Below are 26094 nucleotides of genomic sequence, written 5' to 3' on the forward strand. Positions count from 1 at the left end.
CGTAAGTAAAATTTGATGTGTGCACACAATGGCAAAATGGGTAGAAAGCTGGAAGAAATTAATTTGTTTTAAGTATACAGCTGTAGATAGATAACCCTAATATTGACTAGTGTTTAATGAAAGTAGTACAAAACAGAATGAGGCTTATAGCCCGAAGTGCTCATTCTCTCAGTTGTCTCTGATTCTTTGCGACCTCATGGACTGTAGCACATGAGGCTCCTCTGTCCATGGGGTGTTTTCAGGCAAGAATATAGTAAGTGGGTTGTCATTTCCTCCTCCGGGGGATCTTCCCAACCCAGGGATTGCGTCTCCTGCATTGCAGGCAGATTCTTTACTGCTGAGCCACCACGGAAGCCCCTATAACCCGAAAGACTTCTGCAATTTAGAGCATATTCACTTACATGCTGTTTTCTAGTATGCCACACATATAGCCAAATAAATATATGGAGACTGGATTTGAAGAACACATATTCTACAGAGGATTGAAGTGAGGAATGGAGACTGAGAATAAAGTAAGCCCAGCTAGGAGTCTTGCCCAGAAAGATGATAATACAAGGCCACGCACTGAAGAGGATAATCAACTCAATTTGTGCACCTGAGGTTAAAAACAAAACAAAAGGAAAACTAAAATGGATATGATTTTAAATGAAAAAAAGCTGAAAGAATGCATAATTTCATGCAAGATGATTGAAATAACAATGAAACATAGTACAAACTAATGTTTATATGAATTTAAGCTGGAACACATCAATGGTATGTAAACTGGTTAAACAAACAAACAAAACAAATACAAAATGGTATACACACTGATTGAAGCTACCTAAAAATATGCTGTTCATGCGAGCTGGTGAGGGAAAAGGCCTGGTTCTGCCCCTTAATTTTTCTTGACACCACCTTCTAGGAAAACATTTTACAAGAATGGTTTATGGAGGGCTTATGGCAAGGACACTGTACAAAATTTGCTTGGAATCCCTTTTAGGATCTTCTCCTCTTCCTTGCATGAGGCTGGGATCCAAGACCTACCAAAGCTATCACCTCCTCCTTCCTACCAAGCCCCAGGGAAAGGCTGAAGTGGGAACTTTGACAAGCCCTTTTCTATCCTTCTTTGGATGTGATGTCCACATAGCTGGTAAGGTAAGAAAGGGCTTTGGTTTATCCTGGGAAGGCTTATTGCTGCACCCTCCACACTCCTTCCACGGGCTAATATACCTGGGAGTGAAGTCCAGGGGAAAGTTGGCACTAGGTTGGATTAGTCAAAGAATCCCTACTGCTCTTTCAGAACTTAACACATTAAGTCAGGTTCTCCACTGGAGCCTGGACTAGATGAGTCTTTGAAAACAGTATTGCATTTGATCTTGTCTCCTGTGTAGCTCGCTCCTTGAACCTTCAAGGGAGGGTGGCTGCAGAGATACTGCAGAAAAGTAGTCTAGGAGAAGGTTGAAGGCCCTGTTTACCCCAGAATAAAACACAATATTTTATATGCTCTTCTTTAAAAGAGCTTTTAAAATCTTACCCCAGAATAAAACACAATATGGATGGAAAATAGAATTTGTTCTTTAAAACTGAAAGAGTTATTTTAAGTAGTGGAATTATGGATGATAGTTTTCTCCAATTTTACTTATTTTAAATAAATAAGTACAATAACATACTTCATTTTCTAGTGTTGGCCAGAGTTCCATCCCAGTAATAAACTATATTATACAATTAATAAGTGTCCCATTGTGTAGCTAATTAGTACATTTATCCTTTATGATTTTAATTGTTAACTATACAGTCATGAATAAATGCTTTGTCTGCCACTGTGAGTACTTTCTACGTACCTTTGCAGTTTGCATTTAACCTATCACAAAACTAAGTATTTAATAAGACTTACATAAGAAATAGGGGACATTCTAAAATAGAGATGTTTACTTTAAGTAGCCCATATATTAAAAAAAATATGTAGCATCTTTGACTACCCTCCTATCAACCTCATTTTTTATTATTAAAGTTTTTTCTTCCTGTCGCCTAAGTAAATTCTTCCTGCATTGTCTAATTTCTCTCACCTACTCTGTGCCACTCTCATCTCCAAATGCAGCAACTTCCAACTTTTTATCTAACAGATGATATTTTTCTCTCATTTTTCTTTCTCAAATGATTTTTACTGAGCAACAAATGTATCTCAAATCCTCCATCCTTCAAAAAATTATGCTCTCAATGTATTATAGGAGATTTTTTACACTGCAAAATGAGTCCCTTCACCCTTTAATCTGTTAATCACAGAAATAAAGACCTGGAGATCAGCCCTGGGATTTCTTTGGAAGGAATGATGCTAAAGCTGAAACTCCAGTACTTTGGCCACCTCATGCGAAGAGCTGACTCATTGGAAAAGACTCTGATTCTGGGAGGGATTGGGGGCAGGAGGAGAAGGGGACGACAGAGGATGAGATGGCTGGATGGCATCGCTGACTCGATGGACGTGAGTTTGAGTGAACTCCGGGAGTTGGTGGTGGACAGGGAAGCCTGGCGTGCTGCGATTCATGGGGTCGCAAAGAGTCGGACATGACTGAGCGACTGAACTGACTAACTGACTGACTTTCTTATTTCTTTGCATATTTTTTTAATTTCAAGTTTTAGAGGGTCACGAAGCAGTTCATTCATATTCTGTGCAATAAAATAAAATGTAGTGCTTTGTTGGAAACCTATAGTTACATTAAAAATAATGTTGACCTTAGTGATAACAGAGAGGAATATTCTAGTCCTGCATCATAGGGCCTACCTTTCTAAACAATAACAGCAACACAAATTGAGGAGATGGAGAACTAGCATAGTTATATACAAGTGAATTAAAAAAAAGTTTATTACCTTAGTTTCTTTCCTCCATCTGCAATTTTAGCTTTTTGAAGATAACCTTCTTTCTCAACCATCTGCAAGAAGAATGCATATATTAAAACTGTGACAAACTCATACACATTATTAGTTTGAAAGAACCTATGCTTTCCAACAGTCACTGCAGTGATGGAAGTTTCCAGTCATAGAACTTCATCAATAATGCATATATAGCTTATGGGAAGTGCCTGCAAGATCATAGTCATTACAAGATGTTAAGTATCCAAAAGAAATATTACAAAGAGTAATGTGAATGATTTGTTGAATAGTGATACACCTTTACTCACACTTCCTTCTGGGCATTGAAATCACTTGCTTACAAAATTGATTACAAATGGTAAAACAAAGATAAATTTAATGCCTTCCTTAATTTTACTTATCATCCTTGGAAAAGTTCCTCCTTTTCACCCCTCATTTCTACTTCCCCTTCCATGTACCTGCTGAGGCCAGTGAAAGCAAACAATTCAATAGAACTAGGTAGCTGGTTAAACTGGAGAAGAATTTAAAACCCTAATATTCCATACATTTTGTTCAGCTAGCTACCAAGAAATACTGTGGCAGCATTATCTCATTATCTTCCTCCATGGGGTGGGCTTGCTTCCTTTCCTATTTGTATTTATTGGCTTTCACTGTTAATATAACTGCATATTGCTTAAGAGAGATTCAACTATTCCTTATCACTCCACAGAGATTTTTGTTGAGTTCTAGGGTAAATATATTGGAGAAGGCAATGGCACCCCACTCCAGTACTCTTGCCTGGAAAATCCCATGGACGGAGGAGCCCAGTAGGCTGCAGTCCATGGGGTCGCTAAGAGTTGGGCATGACTGAGCGACTTCACTTTCACTTTTCACTTTCATGCATTGTCAGGCAATGGCAACCCACTCCAGTATTTTTGCTTGGAGAATCCCAGGGACAGAGGAGCCTAGTAGGCTCCCATCTCTGGGGTCGCACAGAGTCGGGCACGACTGAATTGACTTAGCAGCGGCAGCAGCAGGGTAAATATATACAGAATGTAAGTTGTGATGCAGTGACATCCCAGTCACAGATGGTGGCTGCAGCCATGAAATTAAAAGACGCTTACTTCTTGGAAGAAAAGTTATGACCAACCTAGAGAGCATATTAAAAAGCAGAGACATTGCTTTACCAATGAAGGCCTGTCTATTCAAAGCTATGGTTTTTCCAGTAGTCCTGTATGGAAGTGAGAGTTGGACTATAAAGAAAGCTGAGCACCGAAGAACTGATGCTTTTGAACTGTCGTGTTGGAGAAGACTCTTGAGAGTCCCTTGAACAGCAAGGACATCCAACCAGTCCATCCTAAAGGAAATCAGTCCTGAATATTCATTGGAAAGACTGATGTTGAAGCTGAAACTCCAGTAATTTGGCCACCTGATGTGAAGAGCTGACTAATTTGAAAAGACCCTGATCCTGAAAAGACTGAAGGTGGGAGGAGAAGGGGACGACAGAGGATGAGATGGCTGGATGGCATCACCAACTCAATGGACATGAGTTTGAGTAAACTTGGGCAATTGGCGATGGATTGGGAGGTCTGGCATGCTGCAGCTCATAGGGTCACAAAGAGTTAGAAACAACTGAGTGACTGAACTGAACTGACTCCCATCAAAGTCTGCAATAGATGTTCTAATTTCTTAGTGCCCTATTTCTATCTTCCTCTGACAGTCCTGCACTCTTCTCATCCCTAGTTCTTACCCTTGCTGCAAGATTGAAACAATCTTGGTGAATTGCCAACAACCTTGACCCGTGTCCCATCCTATATGCTGTAAGCTTTTAGAAGTCAGCTGCCTACTAAGAAACGACCATACCCCTCAGTGCCATCCTACATGCTTTTCTCCTGACTGTAATACTTCACTCCCACCATATTGCCATCACATAAATTTCCAAATATATTGAATCCACTTTAAAATGTATTATGTATCTCTGTTGTTATACAGTTCTTCCATGTTTCCTCTGCAGTCCCTTTTAAATGCCCTTTTCTGAATCTTCATTTTTCATTCTGCTGTTATCACTATCATAGGGCTTGTTGGGTTGTACCTGCACCTGTGCTGTGACTCTTCCTTTCACATCAGGGTTCCCAGCAGATAGAGTACTTGCTGCCACCAATAATTACAATAATAAATATTATTTGAACAAATGAGTGGATAAATGATGAATGAATGGCTGCTTAAATGTTTATCTAAATTTTTATAGGAAACTGGGTAAGCAAACAAACAAGCAAAAAAAAAAAAAAAACTACGTATGCATTACGATAGATTAAAAAAAGAGATATTTAGAAGGGAAAGAGACACGTGTACCCCAATGTTCATCGCAGCACTGTTTATAATAGCCAGGACATGGAAGCAACCTAGATGTCCATCAGCAGATGAATGGATAAGAAAGCTGTGGTACATATACACAATGGAGTATTACTCAGCCATTAAAAAGAATACATTTGAATCAGTTCTAATGAGGTGGATGAAACTGGAGCCTATTATACAGAGTGAAGTAAGCCAGAAGGAAAAACATAAATACAGTATACTAACGCATATATATGGAATTTAGAAATATGGTAACAATAACCCGGTGTACAAGACAGCAAAAGAGACACTGATGTATAGAACAGTCTTATTATGGACTCTGTGGGAGAGGGAGAGAGTGGGAAGATTTGGGAGAATGACATTGAAATATGTAAAATATCATGTGAGAAACGAGATGCCAGTCCAGGTTCGATGCACGATACTGGATGCTTGGGGCTGGTGCACTGGGACGACCCAGAGGGATGGTGTGGGGAGGGAGGAGGGAGGAGGGTTCAGGATGGGGAACACATGTATACCTGTGGCGGATTCATTTTGATGTTTGGCAGAACTAATGCAATTATGTAAAGTTTAAAAATAAAATAAAATTAAAATATGCAATTGAAAAAAAAAAAAAAGAGAGAGATATTTGGGAGTGAGTTGTCCCTGGGTCAGGGAGATCTCCTGAATAAAGAAATGGCTACCCACCCCAGTATTCTTGCCTGGAGAATTCCATGGACAGAGGAGCCTGGCAGGCTACAGGGGGTCCATGGGGTCACAAAGAGTCAGACACAACTGAACGACTAATACTTTTCCCAACCCACTAAAATTTCATCAGTTAAAAAACTGGCTATTTACAAGACTCACTCTGATATGAGTGAGTTCTTTTCTGATTTGTTTATTATTATATTCACAATACGTAGCACAATACTTAGCTTTCAACATATATTGGATGAATACATATTTTAAAAAATAATGAAGATAATGAAGATTTATGATAATCATAGCATACTACTTTTCACATAGCTACATTTCCAGAGAATTTCTTTTATTTCAGCATATTTTCCATAAGCCTAGAAGAATATAAGGAAGCTCTCTTAGATAACTTTTAGAATCATGATGTTCAGTGGTGCCGCTTTCGTACTTAGATATGTCTATTCATTTGCTTTAATCACCTTTTCACCTAATGTATACAGTCTCTTCTTTTAGTGCCAGAAAATCTTATTTGTCTATCCCCTAAATTCATATAATACATTTAGTAATTAATTAAGAGAGATGTTTTTAAGAGCAATTAGCATCACAGAAGATGTCCCTTTCTATATGAATGTATATTTAGAAATTTTGTTGTGTAACAAATAATAGATGGTTGATGGCTGGATGGCATCACTGACTCACTGGACATGAGTTTGAGCAAGCTCCAGGAGTTGGTGATGGACAGGGAAGCCTGGTGTGCTGTAGTCCATGGGGTCACAAAGAGTCAGACATGACTGAGCAACTGAAGTGAACTGAACGAATGATAGATAAAATTTACCACTTTATTTAAGATTTCTTCTGATGAAAATAAGTTACCAAAAGACTGAATCTGTCTACCAAAACCCTACAAAATCTCTCAACCCATAATAAAATTTTATGCATACATTATTAGCTAAGAATATTGCCTCCCCCCAGAAAAGAAAAATCACTAAAAGGCTACTAGGTGGATATTTAGTTCCCAGAGATGTATTATTGATGACCACTTGTCTAAAAAGAGACAGAAAATGTGAAAGTAGAAACCTAATACTCTTGCAGGGAGAAATCTACATAAGCTGGCTTGAGTTATATACCTTAAAATTCTCTCTCCTTGAATAAGTAATGTTCCTCTATGCACTGGACCTTTTCAGGATAACTGAGATTGAGGCCAGGGGCTGGATTTCTCATATTAGGCTTCTATAAATGGACATCATTGCCATCAAACAGGCTGAGTCAGTTTTCATGGCTTTTGATCAATGCAATAGAGTTGCTAGGCATGTCCACACAGAGGTCTCAGAGAAAACAGGTAAGGAATCTTCTTTTATATTATCTTCTAACGTCCAAGTTGCCTTCCTAGTCATTGGGAGACACTAGTAATCCTTCTAGTGTGTACTTTTACCTATTATATTTATTTCTACAGTGCATATTTTTACATATCTGTGTATCTGCATATACATTTTACATGTAATTATATACATGTGCAACCATCATGAACTATTCCCATGTCTGTTCATTTCTCTCCATTGTTTCTTTCATACTTAATATACAACCTTTTTTTTATACATTTTAAAATAACACCCCCTTCCACTATATACCAGTTGCTCTTCTCACAAGGGGACTGCAAAGGTTAATGTTTCTGCTGCCTCGTCGCTTCAGTCGTGTCTGACTCTGTGTGACCCTATGGGCTGCAGTCTGCCAGATTCCTCTGTCCATGGGATTCTCTAGGCAAGCGTACTAGAGAGGGTTGCCATGCCCTTCTCCAGGGGATCTATCCGACCTGGGGATCAAACCCTTGTCTCCTGCATTGCAAGTGGATTCTTACCGCCAAGCCACTGGGGAAGGCCCACAAAGACTAATAGGACAACCTTAATCTTATTGCGGTTTATATCATTGTGAGATCACATTTCAAGATACTCCTATTCCTCTTTTGGAGGGAATGGATACCCTACTTGCCTCCAGTTACCTCCGAGATGAGAACAGCTTTTGTCCTGGAATAGAAAATTCCAGTCAGGTTTCCTATACTGAAAGCACTGCATTATTCAAGTCCCATGCTGAAAAGCAAAGTTTCCATTAATATACTTTATTACTTTATAATTCCTTGTCATCATATTTTGAAATACTTTTTCATGTTCCAGGCACTAGGAATCACTTATTCCAGGAGGCTCATAGGAGCCAAAAGAAGTTTTAGGGCAAGCAGAAGATTGCTCTGTATTTTGCATGTGGGTTTATGTATGGTACCATATTAATTATTTTAATTACTTATTCCTCTTTTATGTTAATCCCATGGTTTGAATGGACAGTAATCTATGAATTACAGTGGACTAAGTTGGTCGTCTAGGACCCACATGGTCTTGCCTCTGGTAATTTACAAAATTATGTTTAGGTTTAGGCGTGTGTTTCCCTGGTGGACCAGATGGCAAAGAATCGGCCTGTAATGCGGGAGACCTGGGTTCAGTCCCTGGGTTGGGAAGATATCCTGGGGAAAAGAATGGCTACCCATTCCAATAATCTTGCCTGAGAATTCTATGGACAGAGGAGACTGGTGAGGTACAGTCCATGAGGCCACAAAGAGACACTACTGAACAACTGAAATGTTCATTGTCTTTCACTTTGGGGTACCACATGCCAAGTTCCAGGCCAGCTTGAAGTTCTTTAAAGTTGTAGCATTTCCTAAACCATATACTTAGAAACATCAACCAGTCTTTAGATGCTGAATCTGGCTTCTTGTGCTATTTGTTCAACGTTCCTCAGAAGCCCTATTTAATGTTAAGTGGCAGGAAAGATCAGCAATTTGTCCAGATTGGATGCCAGCCAGTCTGCTAGCAGTGAGGGAGTACTCAGCAGACACAACTGTGCTGAGATACATATGAAAAGAATGAATGGTGGTGGGATATCCAGATAGCACCTGTTTATCAGCCTAAGTTGGAAGCCAGACACAAGGCAAGAGAGCAGAAGACAACCTGTGATTAATGCTAACAGTCAGGCAGAAAGACCAGACTGTAACCATAACTACAGACACTGCAATTTTTTTTATGTGAAGTCTTCAGTTCTCAGATAAAATAAGTTCTTATATCTTTATCTTATAAAATAAGATAAAATAGTTCTCAGATAAAATAAGTAGAATTGAAAACAATAGAGTTTTATCTACACCAGTACAAGAGTCCTGTTGAAATACATGTTTATAAATGAAAATACATTGAATCTAAAACTTTCAGCGCATTTTTACGAGAAAAGACTGATGTTCAGTACCAGAAACATAGAGCCTTCGCTCTGCTGATATATGTGAGTGGTTGCTCTTTTCTCCTTTGTTCTGATTCCTGTGTTCACTGGCAATCTTCTGACTCCTAATTCAGCTTCCTCGGTCCTCTCACACAGAATGTGATGGACCATAGTCAACATCAGTATATGCACCATTACAAATTAATAAATCAGATTTCAAGTTTATACAGCAGACTCTTAGAAATTTCATTATGTGAGGTAATCCCATTGTTGTTTATTTGCCAAGTTGTGTCTGACTGTTTTGTGACCCTATGGACTGTAGCCCACAGACAGTAGGCTCCTCAGTCTATGGGATTTCCCAGGCAAGTATACCGGAGTGGGTTGCCATTTCCTTCTCCAGGGGAACTTCTGGACCCACAGATAGAACCCACATCTGCGTTAGCAGGAGGATTCTTGACCACTGAGCTACCAAGGAAACCCTAGGTAAATGTTCATCATCTCTGTAAACACTGGTAATATTGATACATGTAATCTATCAAGATCCACCGAACTGAGACAAGCCTCAGGCCTGAACTGGAGAGAACCCTCCAAAGTAGTGGCACCCGTGAAACTTTCTGTATGACTAACCTGCTTCCTGGGAGAACTTTGTATCGAATCTCCATAACTACACACATGAGCTACTATAATTTTCAAACAGATTTTGCATTTAACGCTTTTCCAATTTAGTAATTAGACGTTATATTTTTTTCTGAACTTTCAATTGATCAAAGTACTTTGCTGATAATCTTGTTTTTGATAATTTCTATTATAAAGCACAGAAGGAGGATATCTGGTTACATCATATTACCCCCAATGACGTTTCTCTTCCTTTTTAAATCTCTTAACTTTTCCACTACTCACAGAAATAGAAATGTTGTGTACTTTTTCCAATGGCTTTCTTTTTAAAATTATTTTTTTGTTTCTGTCTTTAAAATAAAAAATGTATATATTTAATGTGTACAACATGATATTTTGATTTACATATACATAATGAAATGTTTGGGCTTCCCTGGTGGCTCAGTGGTAAAGAATCTCCCTGCAATGCAGAAGGTGTGTGTTCAATCCCTGAGTCAGGAAGATCCCTTGGATAAGGAAACAGCAACTCACTCCAAAATTGTTGCCTGGGAAACTCCATGGATAGAGGAGCCTGGAGGGCTACAGTCCATGGGGTTGCAAAGAGCTGGACATGACTTAGTGACTAAAAAATAACAGACAACAACAGTGAAACGATTACTATAGTCAAGCTACTTAACATATCCACTTCCTCACATAGTTACTTTTGAAGATTTTTCTGTGGTGAGAGCATGTAAGGTCAACTCTCTTAGCAAATTTTCAGTGTACAACACAGCCTTATTAACCGGTATAATCACCCTAATGTACAGTCAATCTCTAGAACTTAGTCATTACAGAACTCCACTGGCTTTCCCTCTCTTGCTCTACTTTCCTCTTTGGGATTCACTGCTTACATTTTTTTCTTCTCAGTTTCCAGTTATTTATGTATTGACTCTAGCTTTCTTGCTACATCAGATCTGCTGACCGTGTGTGTGGTCTTGTAGGGGAACAAAAACAAAAATAAAGGGAAAAAAATCACCTTCAAAATGTAGCTTATCTTTATATCATATAAAGTACTAATTTAAAATATAAATGCTTAATTTTAAATGGCAACCCACTCTAGTATTCTTGTCTGGAGAAGTCCATGGAGGGAGGAGCCTGGTAGGCTACAGTCCACGGGGTCGCAAAGAGACATGACTGAGCTACTTCACTTCACTTCAATTTTAGGGCCATCTCACATATAGTTGGAAAATGAACTATGATGCTCTTGGAGACATGAAATATAAAATCTCTGTGTAACAAAGATACATAATTAAGTGTGTACATACTTTTAAAAAGTGGTAAACCAAAATTTTCAAGTTGAAAACAATAATTACATGAAAGGAGAATAGAAGAAAAAGGATGCTGTGTCATACATGAGCAGTGCCTATAAAGGAGTAATTAAGCATGCTTAAAGATCTGGAAAAGCTGGTCTTGACTTCAGGTCTTAAAGTTAGGCATGGTTTGCTGAATGCAAATTATTTATACCCTGCAGTGTGTATTGTACATTGCTTTCATGGGTTTTCTCCTTCTTTTGCTCTCAGGATAAGAGTATATGTTGTGCTCTGGGGCTCTGCTGAATGTCTTGAACCGGTTTTCAAATGTTGGGTTTGGCAAAGTACATATTATGTTTTGCCAAATGCATTTCCCCATCATCTTAAACCCCTGTGTATTTCAAGGGAAATTTTACCCACATGTCTCTGATTTATTTACCCTTAACTCATCAAAATATCATCTTGAATAAGCTAGCATTTGATGTTTAAGAACCCCCTTAGCCTTTCATCTTGTAACCAGTGTGTTTCATTTGGTCACCACCATAAAAATCCAGGTTCTATTTGGGAAACAGGCTGATGAGGGCACTTCTTTCTGTCTCAAGAAATTCAGTCTTTTGGAGCTTTTCCTGTACAAATGCATCTCCTTTCCCTTCCTTTTTTTTCTCTCTTCTTCCCTGAATTCTATTTCTTTGTGCCATTGATACAAATATGGTGTTCTTTCTTTAACTGTTATTGGGATTCAGTGAGAATGGCCTTCCTGGTTACTGTCTGGGAAATTTATTAGCATAATTCAATTGTTTTGTTATAACTAGTTTTGGTCAAGGCAATAGGGAAAACAAGATTGCTCAATGTTAATAACCTTTTTCATTGTTGTTGTGTGAATGTTCTTCTCTTCTGTAGAGTTAAATGAATTTCAAATGTAGGCCTGGATGGGAAAAGTTACTGTAACCTGTTTTTGTATTTTAATGGCTTCTGAACTCCTTACCATTATCTGAGAACTGTCTCCCTCTACCCACATTTCCAGATTTATATCCCTAGTCAGTCTACCACTTCCCTGGTGGCTCAAACCGTACAGCATCTGCCTACAATGCGGGAGACCCGGGTTCAAGAGCTGGGTCAGGAAGTTCTCCTGGAGAAGGAAATGGCACCCCACTCCAGTATTCTTGCCTGGAAAATCCCATGGACGGAGGAGCCTGGTAGGCTATAGTCCATGGGGTCACAAAGAGTCAGACACGACTGAGCAGCTTCACTTTCTTTCTTTCTTTTCTAGTCAGTGCAGCATTCATGCAGTTTTTCCAATATTAACAACTTTGTTCTGACTCCCAGACCTCTGTACTTGCTAGTCCTTCTGTTTGCAGCATCCTTCCAGTTATTTGCTTAACAAGCTCTATTCACCCTGTAAATCTCAATTTAAATGGCTCTTTCAAATTGTGCTTTTATAAATACTTAATCCAAAGTAGGCTCTCCCTCTCTCATAGAAACTTGTTTGTCTGCTGTCATAGCATGTTGTGTAATTGGCATTTATAGAATTATGACTTTCTTTCTTTGTTTAATATTTCTCTTCACCTCTGGCCTGACAGGCCCTCCAGAAAAGGACATGACTATTTAGCATATCATATCACACCCAAACCTAGCACAGGGATGGCCTCAACAAATATTGGAGTTAACACACTCCTACACAACACTGTAAAATCTATATGCCGATAACACTTTTTAAATGAAAAAAATAAAAATAAAAAAACACTCCTGTTTGAGTAAAGGAAGGGCACATAAAACAATGAAAACTTGGAGATGGTTTGTATAAGGGTTCTTAAATTATATAGCATTATTAATATACTAACATCTTGAAGATTTGGGAGAGTGCTTTTTCCAAAAACCTAATTTTTATCTTAACAAAGTAGAATTTTGAAAGACTAAAGAGCTTTTGGTAATTTTTTTTGCAATTTAAGGAAAGCACAGCCTAATCAATAGCATGATTCCCCACAAAGAGGCTGTCCTTTGTTTTAACATAAGAAATGCTGTATGCTCACAATGTCTTTCATCCTTAAAGCCCTCACAAGTATTAATTAATCCACAAAATGATATCTGGCTCCAAAAGGTAGAATCTGTGACTTAAGGTTTATCTGCAAAAGCCTGCTTTGCCCTCAAGCCATGGCAACTTCCTGAGCTCTGGCCTGCAAATCCTTCCAGCTCAGGAGGCAGCAGATGATTCTCTAAAACCTGCCACAGGCTTTTGAGTCCTGCAGGGTTATCCCCAGACATGCCTTATACACTTTTGATAAACATAAAGATGATAAAGATTTAACATGCTATAAACAGGGTTATTTTTCTTGAATATTTCATTAAAGGAAAAAGGGGAAATACTCTGAAAATAATTAGGTCTCACAAAGAGTTGTAATGTGAAATATACAACATCAGGAAACAAACACATATTAGTACATTTGACGTTTCATGTTTAAAATCTTCACTGTGTTACAGAGCTGGTTAAGAAACAACACAGCTTCTCAGAAAATAATTTAGTCTTTTGCATTGATAGCATATGGATTTGCATACCAAGTGGTGTAAGTGACGTCAGCTGTCAGTGAACTGGGTAGTTTGCACCCTGAGATTTCAGGCTCCAGCTAGGAATATATTTTTGCCAGTATTCAAAAGAAATGCATTATGTTGCTGTTTAACCATGCTGATTGCAACTTCTTTCTTAAAGGGGAAGTAAAGTGGTAAATTATGGTTACTGAAGGGTGACACCATCTAGGGGATCACCCACCATAGCAGACTCCACTCTCAGAAAGTGAATTATTTTCCTCCAAAAGGAGTGGGTGGAATGGCATACTTTGGGTCAGTTATGCTTAAAGCCAAAGGCTCTAATGACTGCTGGATAATGTTCAAAGAATTTCTAAATATGAGAGATAAAGGAAATGAGATTTTTAGCACAAAATGTGGGATATAAATAAGCTCAAAGATCCAGATGGTAAAAATAATGAGTAATAACATCTACTCAAGGATTTTACTGAGAAGGCAATGGCACCCCACTCCAGTACTCTTGCCTGGAAAAATCCCATGGACAGAGGAGCCGGGTAGGCTGCAGTCCATGGGATCACTAAGAGTCGGACACGACTGAGTGACTTCACTTTCACTTTTCACTTTCATGCATTGGAGAAGGAAATGGCAACCCACTCCAGTGTTCTTGCCTGGAGAAACCCAGGGAGAGAGGAGCCTAGTGGGCTGCCGTCTATGGGGTCGCACAGAGTGGGACACGACTGAAGCGACTTAGCAGCAGCAGCAGCAAGGATTTTACTATTTTATAAAGTGTTTTGGTACATATCATTTTATATATGGTAGCTCATCTTGGTAGGTATTGACAAGGAAAAACACTGCAAGAACTTATGGATGACTACAGAAGCAACCCTGAGGCAGGGATGGGGGAAAGAAAAAGAGATGTAGAGACAGAAGGAAGGAACATGTCAGATTGTGGAAAAAATATTTGAATCTAGGTTAAAAATAAGTATACAGTTTTATTCAGTTCAGTTCAGTTCAGTCACTCAGTCGTGTCCAACTCTTTGCGATCCCATGAATTGCAGCACGCCAGGCCTCCCTGTCCATCACCAACTCCCAGAGTTTACTCAGACTCACGTCCATCGAGTCAATGATGCCATCCAGCCATCTCATCCTCTGTTGTCCCCTTCTCCTCCTGCCCCCAATCCCTGCCAGCATCAGAGTCTTTTCCAATGAGTCAACTCTTCGCATGAGGTGGCCAAAGTACTGGAGTTTCAGCTTTAGCATCATTCCTTCCAAAGAAATCCCAGGGCTGATCTCCTTCAGAATGGACTGGTTGGATCTCCTTGCAGTCCAAGGGACTCTCAAGAGTCTTCTCCAACACCACAGTTCAAAGGCGTCAATTCTTCATCGCTCAGCTTTCTTCACAGTCCAACTCTCACATCTATACATGACCACTGGAAAAATCATAGCCTTGACTAGACGGACCTTTGTTGGCAAAGTAGTGTCTCTGCTTTTGAATATGCTATCTAGGTTGGTCATAACTCTTCTTCCAAAGAGTAAGCGTCTTTTAATTTCATTGCTGCAGTCACCATCCGCAGTGATTTTGGAGGCCAAAAAATAAAGTCAGCCACCATTTCCACTGTTTCCCCATCTATTTCCCATGAAGTGATGGGACCAGATGCCATGATCTTCGTTTTCTGAATGTTAGTTTTATTAGGCAAATATAAAAGCAGCTCTATAGGTTGTGGAAAAATAGTTCAAGTTTTGATGTAAACAGCAATGGATACTTAAAAATCAATACAAATTAATTGTTAGAAGGAATTGGTGATTATTTTCTCATTGTCTATCATAATGGAGTAGTTCATAAGTAAGACTTGTAGGGAAAAGATAAACATTTCTATCTTTAAAATAACATTAAATAAGCAATTTAATTCAAGTAGAGACTGAATAAAAGTTGAACCTAACCTCTGTTCACAAGGGAAATGAGAGCTAAACAAGTACTCATAGAAAGGATCCAGGGAAACCCAGTGCAGGCATAGAAAGTAGATTACTTGGTAGTTCCAATAGAGTTTTTAGAGCTTGTGTGTGTGTGTGTGTGTGTGTGTGTATAAACAGAGAGATTGAATAGAAATGCAGGGAAAGAGATTTATAGAGACTGAAAGCTAAAGAGATCAACAAATTACTGTTTTTTTCCTTTTATCTAGCAGTAGTTCCCAATGCCACTTTTCCAAGTTTATCTGATCTAGAATAGTGTATTAAGCATATAGATATATTTTTTCTTAGTTACATTATACATAATTTGAGATCTTTTAAAAATAAGTTTAATTTATTGAGAATTGAGGCTGCAAAGTTAAGGCATATAACTGCTGCTGCTGCTGCTAAGTCGCTTCAGTCGTGTCCCACTCTGTGTAACCCCATAGACAGCAGCCCACCAGGCTCCCCCATCCCTCGGATTCTCCAGGCAAGAACACTGGAGTGGGTTGCCATTTCCTTCTCCAATGCATGAAAGTGAGAAGTGAAAGTGAAGTCGCTCAGTTGTTTCTGACTCTTAGCGACCCCATGGACTGCAGCCTACCAGACTCCTCCATCCATGGGATTTTCCAGGCAAGAGAACTGGAGTGGGGTGCCATTGCCTTCTCCAGCCAACAAACCAACAAATAACCTTGAAGTTAGGAAGGTACATTAAGAAAACTGTTTCTGGAATATTTTAATTCTTTCAATATTAGCCTATGCTTTATATACAGGCATAGCAAAAGTATACCATTAGTTATTGGTTAAATTTAAGTAATAATCATAATTTTAATTTTTAAAATTCATAATTAATACACATTTCATGTAAAAATTTGAAAGTTTATGGCATTTTTCAAATATAATCTCATATATATTCGCACATATAAAATTACATATAATTTCATACATATTTATATTACATACACACACTCATATAGCTTCATTTTCAGTTTAACTTTTGCCATGTTTCATCAAACACTTCAGAGAGACATTTGCATGTGCTATACTTAAAATAAAGCATTTTATTTATATGTACTTTATTTGTTCTGTAAGGCAAATGTATACAAAAGAAACACCATTACTTTTCTATTCACTGTACAGCTCTACTGTGCCAGGCCTTCCATGAAGTTTTAATAAGAAAACAGTAAGTGAAGCATAGCTCTCCCCTCAAATACCTTGCAATGCAGTAAGAGAGATATAAAAGGAAACAGGCAATTTCAATGTGATCAGAGATAGAGTCAATTTAGAGATAGAGGCAAGGAAAGCTGCTACAGAAAGGCAGAATAAAGAAGGGCTACCTGATTCAAAGTTGAGGAATCAAAGAAATACTTTCCAGGGAAAATGTTCTCTAAGTTGAAACCTAAGTGGTCAATTTTGAATATAAGATATTGTTACATCTAATTAAATTTTAAAAATGTCTTTAACTATGATTAACAGTCATATATGTATTAATCTCTGAAATCAATGATATTATTTTAATAAATCTTTAATATCTTATAATTAAACCATTGACATGTGTGTCTTTTACAAACACTAGTGCCAGAAACAATGTAAGGGGAAGTATGACATAATAAAGAAAATACAAGTCATGACCCCTAACTAAAAAGCATTTATAGTCTAGCCATGGAACAAGTCTATTACCCATGAAATAAGAGTGGACAACACAAAAGAGTGTTGAGATGAAGGAACTATAATTGTTACAGAAAATCCGAGCTCCTTCAGGGTAAGAGCCATGTCTTAATCATGTTACTATTGCTGGCTTGAGGGTATGTATTTGGCAGTAGATAATAAATAAGGTAAATCAGGGCTGTGAGAAAGTCTATAGACTTGATGCTATAGAAAATAGGAAGCTGCTGAAAGTTGTGACTAGGAGCATGAAATAATGAAGCTTCTATTTAAAGAAGGCTGGTGTGGAATTACTGCAGAATCAGTGGGAGAGGTGTGGTGGATACAGTGGGGTGAGGCCAGAGCATTGAAAGGCCTGGGGAACATGTGCTTGCACACATGGAAAAAAGATGAGCACACATGGAAAAAAGATGAGAACATCACACCCACCGTGGAGAAAACACTTCAGAAAATGTTGACTTACATGAAGGGTCATAGGGTAAATAAAGGATCCAGAGAAAATGTATTCTCAGCCTAGATAAATGTTTACTACTAACAGGGATGTGGTAGATTAGGAATTCGGTATTAACATGTACACACTGTGTGTGTGCTAAATCTCTTCAGTTGTGTTCGATTCTTTACAACCCTATGGACTGTATAGCCTGTCAGGCTCCTCTGTCCGTAGGATTATCTAGGCTAGAATCCTGGAGTAGGTTGCCATGCACTTCTCCAGGGGATCTTCCTGACCCAGGGATGGAATCCAGTCTCTTACATCTCCTGCATTGGCAGGAGGGTTCTTTACCACTAGCACCACCTGGAAAGCCCCATGTACACACTACTATATATAAACTAGATAACTCACAAGGACCTACTATATATATGGTACAGGGAATGCTGATTAATATTCTGCAATAACCTAAATGGAAAAATAATTTTAAAAAGAATATAGATACACCTGAAGCATTTTGCTATACACTTGAAGCTAACACAACATTGTTAATCAACTAGACTCCAATATAAACTAAAAAAAATTAAAATTAAATGTGAACAAAAATTTTAAAAGTCTCTTCTCTATTAAAAAGAGGTAACTTGTTCTTTTAAGTAAGTATAAAAAATAGTGGTAGGGTCAATGGAAATGGGAGTCAATTTGAGAAGAAGGTGATGATGGGTTCAACTTGGAATAATTCATATCTAGAGTGGCCCTAAGATATGCTAGAACAAATGACTAAGTAACACTTCAAGATATATGATGAGATAATGAGAAAATACACAAGTATGCATCAGTGTATTATAAGCCTGGAAGTAAAAAAAAAAAGTCTTTAACTATCTCATTTATCTCATAGCTATCTCATTTGTGCATTCAGTTAACACATATTTACTGAAATTTTATTATGTTCTTACAGTTAATAGAATCATGGGAATCAAGATCTAAACATAGGCGACAACAGAACACTCTAAGGAGATGACAAACAAAAGGAAAATGCAGAGTATAGCACATGGTGATAAGTTGTATGGAGAAAATTAAATTAGGGTAAGAGAAAAGGAGTGTGGACTGAAATGGTGGTTTTCTTAATTTGTTCATTTGTATTTAGGGGAGACTAGAGAAGAGCTATTTTAAAAGATGATATTTGAATAAAGATGCAACGAAAAGGAAGGAACAAGGCTTACAAATTTCTGGGTGCCAACTGAACTATTCTGTACCAGACAGAACAAAGAGCAGGTGAAATGGCCCTAAGGAAAAAGTAAAGAGGTCATCTTGGCTGGAGCAGAGTGTCAGGAGAAGAGAGGAAAGGGTGAAGCACAGAGGTGGCTGGGTCCTGTAGAATCTGGTAAGTAACTTCATGTCTTTTAGGTTTTACCCTGGAGACACTGGAAATCAGAGAGGTATTTGAGCCAAAGCGTGACATCAACTAACTTACATTTTAACAATCTCATGCTAGCTGTTGTATCAAAAATTAAAAAAAAAAAAAAATAGAAAGCAAGAATGAAAGTAGATACGTGCATTAGGAAGGCATTATAATAAACTTTACCGTCTGAGCCACCAGGGAAGCCCAAAGTCTTCCCTGGTAGCTCAGGCAGTAAAGAATCTGCCAGCAATGCAGGAGGCTCAGGTTTGATCCTTGGGTTGGGAAGATCCCTTGGAGAAGGGAATGGCAACCCTCTCCAGTATTCTTGCCTGGAAAATTCCATGGATAGGGGAGCCTGGTGGGCTACAGTCCATGGGGTCTCAAAGAGTCAGACATAACCGAGCAACTAAAGCATACACATGTAATAAACTAGGAGATGAATGACATAGCATAAAGATGGGAGAGAGTGAAATGATTCCAGATGGATTTTAAAGACAGAGTAAATGTGGTTCTTTGGTGTTTTAGTTTATGTAATGAAATAAACAAAAGTTGAAGATGACTAACAGTTTTGACTGTAAAACCTAGAAGAATGGAGTTACATCCTATGAAATGGAGAAGACTGGGAGAAGCAGGTTTGGAGGGAAATCAGAATTACTTTTGGATGTTAAATTTGAGATGTAGACATATAAATGAAAATGCCACAGTGTACAATATTGTAGTTTAGGGTAATGGTCTATCCTGAAGACTGAATATTAGAAGTGGTTAGTGTAACACAGTATATGAAACAACAACACTGAAATGAGATTCCTTAGTGAATAAATGTAGACAGAAAGAAGAAAAGTTAAGAGTCAATCTCCAAGATGAATGAGAACCAGCAAAGGAGATGGAAAGTCAGTGGCCACTTAATTATTTGGATATCCAAAAGACAGCAGTTTCCTGGTAGTCATGTAAGGAAAATGTTTCCAAAAAGTTATTAACTGGATTAAATTCTGAGATAGATATTCTAAGGAGAAAACCAAAACTTTACCAACATGTGCCCATGTTGGTACCAAATTTAGTAACATGAAAGTAACAGATGACCTTGTTAAGAGGTGAGTGGTTGGGATAAATGCCTAAATGGAGTTGCTGCAAGAAGTAAAAGGAGGGGAGATTTTAGGGACATTAAAGGTAGACAATATTTTAAAGAATTTTTTATTCTAAAGTAAAACAGAATAACGAAGCAATTAGCTAGAGTGGACATAAGTGACCTAAAACATGCCAAGCAAAGAAAATCATGGAACTGAGCCAAGAAAAAAATCATTTTGAACTGGAAGCATGTTGACTAATATGAAGTACAAGAAGGATAAGCAAGGAGAAAGGGGGCATTATATTTATCAAAAAGGAGATCATTAATAAAAAGAAAGTTACATATCAAAAAGTTTGTGTTTATGTGTCTTTAAGGAGTATGTCAAGGCTGTATATTGTCACCTTGCTTATTTAACTTATATGCAGAGTACATCATGAGAAACGCTGGGCTGGAAGAAGCACAAGCTGGAATCAAGATTGCCAGGAGAAATATCAATAACCTCAGATATGCAGATGACACCACCCTTATGGCAGAAAGTGAAGAGGAACTAAAGAGCCTCTTGATGAAAGTGAAAGAAGAGACTGAAAAAGTTGGCTTAAAGCTCAACATTCAGAAAACTAAGATCATGGCATCTGATCCCATCATTTCATGGCAAATAGATGGGGAAACAGTGCAAACAGTGGCTGACTATTTTTGGGGGCTCCAAAATCACTGCAGATGGTGATTGCAGCCATGAAATTAAAAGACACTTACTCCTTGGAAGGAAAGTTATGACCAACTTAGACAGCATATTAAAAAACAGAGATATTACTTTGTCAACAAAGGTCCATTTAGTCAAGGCTATGGTTTTTCCAGTGGTCATGTATAGATGGAGAGTTGGACTACAAAGAAAGCTGAGCACCGAAGAATTGATGCTTTTGAAATATGGTGTTGGAGAAGACTCTTGAGAGTCCCTTGGACTGCAAGGGGATCCAATCAGTCCATCCTAAAGGAGATCAGTCCTGGGTGTTCATTGGAAGGACTGATTTTGAAGCTTAAACCCCAATACTTTGGCCACCTGATGCGAAGAGTTGACTCATTTGAAAAGACCCTGATGTTGGAAAAGATTGAGGGCAGGAGAAGAAGGGCACTACAGAGGATAAGATGAGGATGGCATCACCGACTCAATGGACATAGGTTTGTGTGGACTCCAGGAGTTGGTGATGGACAGGGATGCCTGGGGTGCTGTGGTTCATGGGGTCGCAAAGAGTCAGACACGACTGAGTGACTGAATTGAACTGAAGATATCTCTGAGACATCTATAAGTTATTTATATCTACTTCATTCTTTTATGTTTTGTAGGATGTTTCAGGTATTCTTAATTGTCATTACTGCTACTGCTAAGTCACTTTAGTCATGTCCGACTCTGTGGGACCCCATAGACTGAACACTGGAGTGGGTTGCCATTTCCTTCTCCAATGCATGAAAGTGAAAAGTGAAAGTGAAGTCGCTTCAGTCGTGTCCGACTCTTTGCGACCCCATGGACTGAAGCCTACCAGGCTCCTCCATCCATGGGATTTTCCAGGCAAGAGTATTGGAGTGGGGTGCCATAGGATACAACAATAAACAACAAGAAGATTAAAAAACACACAAAACTTGGTCTCACTCGTAGAATCTACAGATAAGGGATTAATTTTTCCTTAAAAATGTCAAAATTTGCAGTAGGTGCCTGATAACCTTTACTTCACTGGAGAAGGAAATGGCAACCCAGTCCAGTGTTCTTGCCTGGGAAATCCCATGGACAGAGGAGCCTGGCAGTTTACAGTCCATAGGGTCACAAAGAGTGGGACACAACCTAGCACCTAAATCACCACTACCACCTGTTACTCACGCTGTTCTGTAATCCCTCCTCCTTAAGTATAGACTGAATTTAGTGACCAAGAGAATGTAGCAAAACTGATGGGATATCATTTCTATGATTAGGTTGCAAAAGATTCTATTTTTCACCTTACTAATAGACTCTCTGGTGCTTCCCTGAGGCTCAAGTGGTAAATAATCTGCCTGCAATGCAGAAGACTTGGGTTCAATCTCTGCATCAGGAAGATGTCCTGGAGGAGAGCATGGCAACCCACTCTAATATTCTTGCTGGGAAAATCTCATGGACAGAAGAGGCTGGTGGGCTATCGCCCATGGGGGTCACAAAGTATCAGATATGACTGAAGTGACTGAGCACACCCAACAGACTCTCTTGCCTTCCCAGCTGGCATGCTTGGAAGAAGAAAGCAAACATACAAGTCGCAAGAAAGTAAGAGCAGCCTCTGGCCAAAAGCCTCAAAGGAACGAAATTGTGCCAACAGCCATGTACTTGAGCTTGAAAACAGATTCTTCCCCCTTCAAGCCTTCAGATGTTACCCCAATTTTAGCTTAAATTTTGAGTGAAAACTTTTGAAAGACTCTGAGCCACAGGACCCTACTAGCTTATGCCCAAATTTCGGACCCACAGAAATGTGAAGTATATGCTGTCCTAAGTTGCTGAGCTCTGAGGTAATTTATTTTGTTGACAGTAGACAAATAATACAGTACTGAAGTGAAATACTTACCAATTGTTCCAATGGAGGAATGACATCCTTCAAGATATGCTGTGAATGATTTCTTCTGTGCCGGGATATCTGAAAAAACAGTGACATTTGATACCATTATATAATTTATATTAAAAAATCTTAAAATAAAAGAGCATAATTTTGTAACAGTGCACATGAGAATCACCATATTCAAATTCACTCAAAAAGGTGAATAAAGTAAGTTTAAATGGGAAGTAAATGTTTTGGACATTAACTAATTTGGATAAAAGGTGTACTCAAAGATGGCTGGCTGCAACGATATCTCATATTCCATGTGGTCTCCTTACCCTTTGACCTTGATAGCCTTCCTATCAAATGGTGGGGTGTATGATGTTTCATTTTGAACTTGGGTGGACCTTTATACATGCTTTAACCAGAATACATGGCAGAAGTGACATACATGACTCCAAATATTAGAGTATAATAATACCACTCACTCCCCACTTGTTCTCTTGGAACCCTCCCAAATCCTCCTCCTCTGCAGAAACGGCTCTGCTCCTGTTTGAATGTTCTTTCTGTTGTTGAAGGCTGGAGCCCAGTTCTCTGGGCACAGGAAGGATCTGCTCTCCGGCCTCCTGGGACCAGCGGAAAGGGGCTCCCAAGGCCAACACCCCTTCTTCCAGAGAAGGAGATGAGATCTGGGTTTACTTTTATTTTTTTCCATTTCGGCTGTACCCTTGGGGACAGGTAAGGAAGGAAGGTGAGGTTTCTAGGTGGTGTCGTGGTGTGATACTGAATATTGAATAATACAATTGCTGTTTTTTGTTAAAAAGAAAAAAAAAGGCACCATGTTGAGAGGAAACCCAAATTGGCCCATTCAGAGAGACCAGTTTTCCAGCTGACAGACTAGGTGAGTTTCCAGCAGACAGCCAATATAAGCCACTGACCATGTGAACAAAAAATATCTTCATGATTCCTTCTTCTAGGCATTGAATCCCCACAGCTTTCAGGTCTTCTCAGTAGAGATAGCAAACACTGCAATAGCTACTCTTATTGTGCTTTATCTGAATTTTTGACCAGATTCCATCAGCAAAAAAAAAAAAAATCATTGTTTTACACCTCTATGTTTCAGAGTGATCTGCAATGCTGTAGAAGTAACTGGGACAAAATATTTAATATTGAAACTTTTGTATTTATCTGTGTGTTTATAAACTTAGCTTCTTCAGAGTTAATGTGCTATTAATGTCCATGTCTTCCACTGTTATCCATATATATATATATAAATATACAAAACACACAGTAAGTGTTTTCAGAACAAATTTGCTTTAAATGCCTTATTTTTTCTCCTGAAGAAGTGTCATAGACAGATTCTATAGTTAAAAAAAAAAGAAAAAGGAATTCATAATTAAAAATCATATTTTAAAATTTAAATAAAAGCTCTCATTAATAGTACAATTTCACTATAAAGGGATTTTCCAGTACTTTACATAAAGAAGAGAAGGTGGTGGGACAAATCAGTAGGAAGAGAAAGAAAGAGACAGAGACAGAAGAGAAAGAGAGAGAAACATGAGTGTAAGAAATCTTTAAATTAAGCACTATGTCTAGAAAATAATTTTGGATGATTTTGGCTCTGTTTACCAGCACATAAAACAGACTGAAAAGATCAGTTCAATGCCAGCTAAGATTGTGGTGGTGTTGTTCAGTTGCTCAGTCATGTCAGACTCTGTAACCCCATGAACTGCAGAACGCCAGACTTCCCTGTCCTTTACCATCTCCTGGAGCTTGCTCAAACTCATGTCCATTGAATCAGTGATGCCATCCAACCATCTCGTCCTCTGTCGACCCCTTCTCATCCTGCATTCAATCTTTCCCAGCATCAGGGTCTTTTCTAATGAGTCAGCTCCTCACAACAGGTCACTAATGTATTGGAGTTTCAGCTTCAGCATCAGGCCTTCCATGAATATTCATGATTGATTTCCTTTAGGATTGACTGGTTTGATCTCTTTGCAGTCCAAGGGACTCTCAAGAGTCTTCTCCAACACCACAGTTCAAAAGCATTAATTCTTCGGCACTCAGCTTTCTTCACGGTCCAACTGTCACATCCATACATGACCACTGGAAAAACCATAGCCTTGACTAGACGGACCTTTGTTGGCAAAGTAATATCTCTGCTTTTTAATATGCTGTCTAGGTTGGTCATGACTTTCTTCCAAGGAGCAGGCATCTTTTTATTTCATGGCTGCAGTCACCATAGGCAGTGATTTTGGAGCCCAAGAAAATAAAGTCTGTCACTGTTTCCATTGTTTCCCATCCATTTGCCATGAAGTGATGGGACTGGATGCTATGATTTTAGTTTTCTGAATGTTGAGCTTTTAGCCAGCTTATTCATGCTCCTCTTTCACCTTCATCAAGAGGTTCTTTAATTCCTCTTCACTTTCTGCCATAAGGGTGGCGTCATCTGCGTATCTGCAGTTATTGATATTTCTCCTGGCAATCTTTATTCCAGTTTGTGCTTCATTCAGCTTGGAATTTAGCATGATGTCCTCTGCATATAAGTTAAATAAGCAAAATGACAATATAGAGCCTTGACATACTCCTTTCCCAATTTGGAAAGTCTGCTGTTCCATGACCAGTTCTGTTGTTTCTTGCCCTGTATACAGGTTTCGCAGGAGGCAGGTAAGGTGGTCTGGTAAGATTCTGAGGAAATTGTATTCCCAAAGGAACCAAAAGCCTGATATAAAGACCCTGTGATTCTATTCAATCCCTGAATTCCATATTTGCTCCACAAAAACAATTATGAAGGCAGCCTTCAAGGAGGCCATTCTCGTCCATGTCCTCTTCAGATGTGGTGTCCATGAAGGATGATGGAGAAGGAAGAGACTCCAGAAAGCCCAGCCAGAAACCCTGGAGAACAATGTAATGGGAAATTCTTCTAGAAAGAAGAGGCAGAAACTGTCGCTACTGCCTGGACACGTCTCACAGGACCTGACAGGGAGGTTAGTCATCGCTTGCATCCAGTGGCTGTTGGTTGTTTACCATTCTTTCCTTTATAAATGAGAGGATTTTTGTTTTTTGCTTATTTTCAGGTATCAATTTCTTGCCCTAACATTGTCTGTTAGATATGATGGAGAAAACAGGATGGAGAGCTTAGTTTTCGAGTTTGACATTCTTAATCCCCTGGTGAAAATTTGGACCTGATGCAGAAAGCTGTTTGCCACCAGAGATTCTGGAATTGGAGTTCAAGGCAGTAACTAAGTGAGGCTTTTGGTTGTCTCCTTTGAGGAGGTGTGGGAGTTTATTCCTAAGTGTTAGAAGACAGGTGCAAATTGATATATGGGAGGGAGGAAGAATCTGGAAATCTCTCACCAGATTCTGTCCTCTCCTTCCAGGGCACATTTCCAGACTGCATTACAGTTGAGAGTGTCCATGTAAGTAGTTTAAACCAAAAACAAATGAGTAGAAACAATGAGAACCACTTCCCTTTCAAAGCTATTAACCAGTGAGTGCTTGTCCCACCACAT

At 38.8% G+C, this 26094-nt stretch overlaps 1 protein-coding gene across 3 annotated transcripts in view; it reads right to left on the reverse strand.

The window, feature by feature from the left end:
- The window catches only part of ARHGAP15 (Rho GTPase activating protein 15), a 697929-nt gene that overhangs the window by 584736 nt on the left and 87099 nt on the right, over window positions 1–26094 (reverse strand). For all 3 annotated transcript variants that reach the window (XM_070799862.1, XM_070799861.1, XM_070799863.1), the window contains 2 exons: window positions 22613–22681; window positions 2845–2906 (listed from right to left, as the gene is read on the reverse strand). In XM_070799862.1, the coding sequence (XP_070655963.1) occupies window positions 2845–2906; window positions 22613–22681 (131 nt within the window). The remainder of the gene's footprint in view (window positions 1–2844; window positions 2907–22612; window positions 22682–26094) is intronic.

The sequence above is a fragment of the Bos indicus genome, chromosome 2 (genome assembly GCF_029378745.1).
Source record: "Bos indicus isolate NIAB-ARS_2022 breed Sahiwal x Tharparkar chromosome 2, NIAB-ARS_B.indTharparkar_mat_pri_1.0, whole genome shotgun sequence".
Taxonomy (NCBI): Eukaryota; Metazoa; Chordata; class Mammalia; order Artiodactyla; family Bovidae; genus Bos; species Bos indicus.